At 51.5% G+C, this 1,733-nt stretch overlaps 1 protein-coding gene across 1 annotated transcript; it reads left to right on the forward strand.

The window, feature by feature from the left end:
* Positions 1 to 5: 5 nt before the first annotated feature.
* On the forward strand, positions 6 to 1,319 carry MYORG (myogenesis regulating glycosidase; the record flags this gene model as incomplete). Its single annotated transcript, XM_010168542.2, has 1 exon — positions 6 to 1,319. A coding segment is annotated over one exon (1,206 nt), but the record flags the coding sequence as incomplete, so codon positions are not given.
* Positions 1,320 to 1,733: the final 414 nt, after the last annotated feature.

A 1,733-nucleotide genomic window follows, 5' to 3' on the forward strand; every position in this document is an offset into this window, starting at 1 on the left:
TCCGATACCCCATCTGGTCCACCTGGGCCCTGTACAAGAATGATATTGACCAGGATAAACTCTTGCGATTTGCTGAAAAGATCAAGAAGTACCGTTTCAACTGTAGCCACATTGAAATTGATGACATGTACACACGAGCCTACGGGGACTTTGACTTTGATCCCATCAAGTTCCCCAACGTGACAGAGATGTTTGCAAAACTGAGAGAAGATGGCTTTAAGGTCACCCTGTGGACTCACCCTTTCATAAACTATAATTCCTCCAATTTTGGAGTGGGGATTGAGCGTCAGCTTTTCATCAAGGAGCCCTCTGGGCGTCTGCCGGCCATGGTGGAGTGGTGGAACGGCATCGGGGCCATCCTGGACTTCACCAACCCAGCAGCCCGGGACTGGTTCCAGAGCCATCTGCGCCAGCTCCGCCACAAATACGGCATCTCGTCCTTCAAGTTTGATGCAGGTGAGACCAGCTACCTGCCCAAGCAGTTCAGCACCTTCCGCCCACTCTCGGACCCCAGCATCTGGTCACGGCGCTACACGGAGATGGCCATCCCCTTCTACGAGCTGGCCGAGGTGCGCGTGGGCTACCAGTCACAGAACATCTCCTGCTTCTTCCGCATCATTGACCGTGACTCTGTCTGGGGCTACGAGCTCGGCCTCAAGTCCCTCATCCCCACCGTGCTCACCATCAGCATGCTGGGGTACCCATTCATATCTGCTGACATGATTGGGGGGAATTTTTTCCCCAACAAGACAGACGGGGCAGTGGAGATCCCTGACCGGGAGCTGTACGTGCGGTGGCTGGAGCTGTCAGCCTTCATGCCCTCCATGCAGTTCTCCATCCCACCCTGGCTCTACGACAAGGAGGTGGTGGAGATCGCACAGAAGTTCACAGAGCTTCACGAGTCGCTGGTGGCCCCGCTGCTTCTGGAGCTGGCTGGGGAGGTCACCGACACGGGTGACCCCATCATCCGTCCCATCTGGTGGATCTCGCCCCGTGACGAGGCCACTCACAGGATCGACTCACAGTTCCTCATTGGGGACACCCTCATGGTGGCCCCGGTGCTGGAGATGGGCAAGCAGGAGCGTGACGTCTACCTGCCAGCAGGCAAGTGGCGCAGCTACAAGGGGGAGTTGTTTGAGAAGACCCCGGTGCTGCTCACGGACTATCCCGTTGACCTGGATGAAGTCGCCTATTTCCTCTGGGTTTCCTAACAGGCTCCTCCATCCGCTTTGGGATAACCATGCCTTACTTTGGATTTTGTAACAAATAATAATTCTAATTGCACATTTTGTTTGGGACTGGGATTGAGGAAGGGAATTAAATAGACTTCACTGTCTTTAGGGTAATTTGTTTTTTATTTGGATGGGGATAATCTTTTTTTTATTTTAATTTGGCGCAGATGGGAAACTCCAGTTGTGTTATGATAAGCAGAATTTTCTCTGTATAGGTCAGGAAGGGGTTGTCGGTCTGTCTGCAGTAACACCAATACTTTTTCAGTTCCCAAGGATTTCAAGAGGTGGAGGTTGGTTAGTGCCAGTGGGAGCATCTCTGATTCTGTGGGAGCTCTGGGCATGGGGATGTGTGATGTGGGAGGGTTGCTACAGCACAGCCTGCCTTAAGTTTTATAATATGGCAAATGAATTTAAAAAGACTTTTTTAAGGGCAGAAAACAGTGAGATAGATAAATATATATACGCGCATGTATTTTTTTTCCCCCTTTTAGTCTAATGTGG

The sequence above is a fragment of the Antrostomus carolinensis genome, unplaced genomic scaffold, assembly GCF_000700745.2.
Source record: "Antrostomus carolinensis isolate BGI_N321 unplaced genomic scaffold, ASM70074v2 scaffold19525, whole genome shotgun sequence".
In the NCBI taxonomy this organism is placed as follows: domain Eukaryota; kingdom Metazoa; phylum Chordata; class Aves; order Caprimulgiformes; family Caprimulgidae; genus Antrostomus; species Antrostomus carolinensis.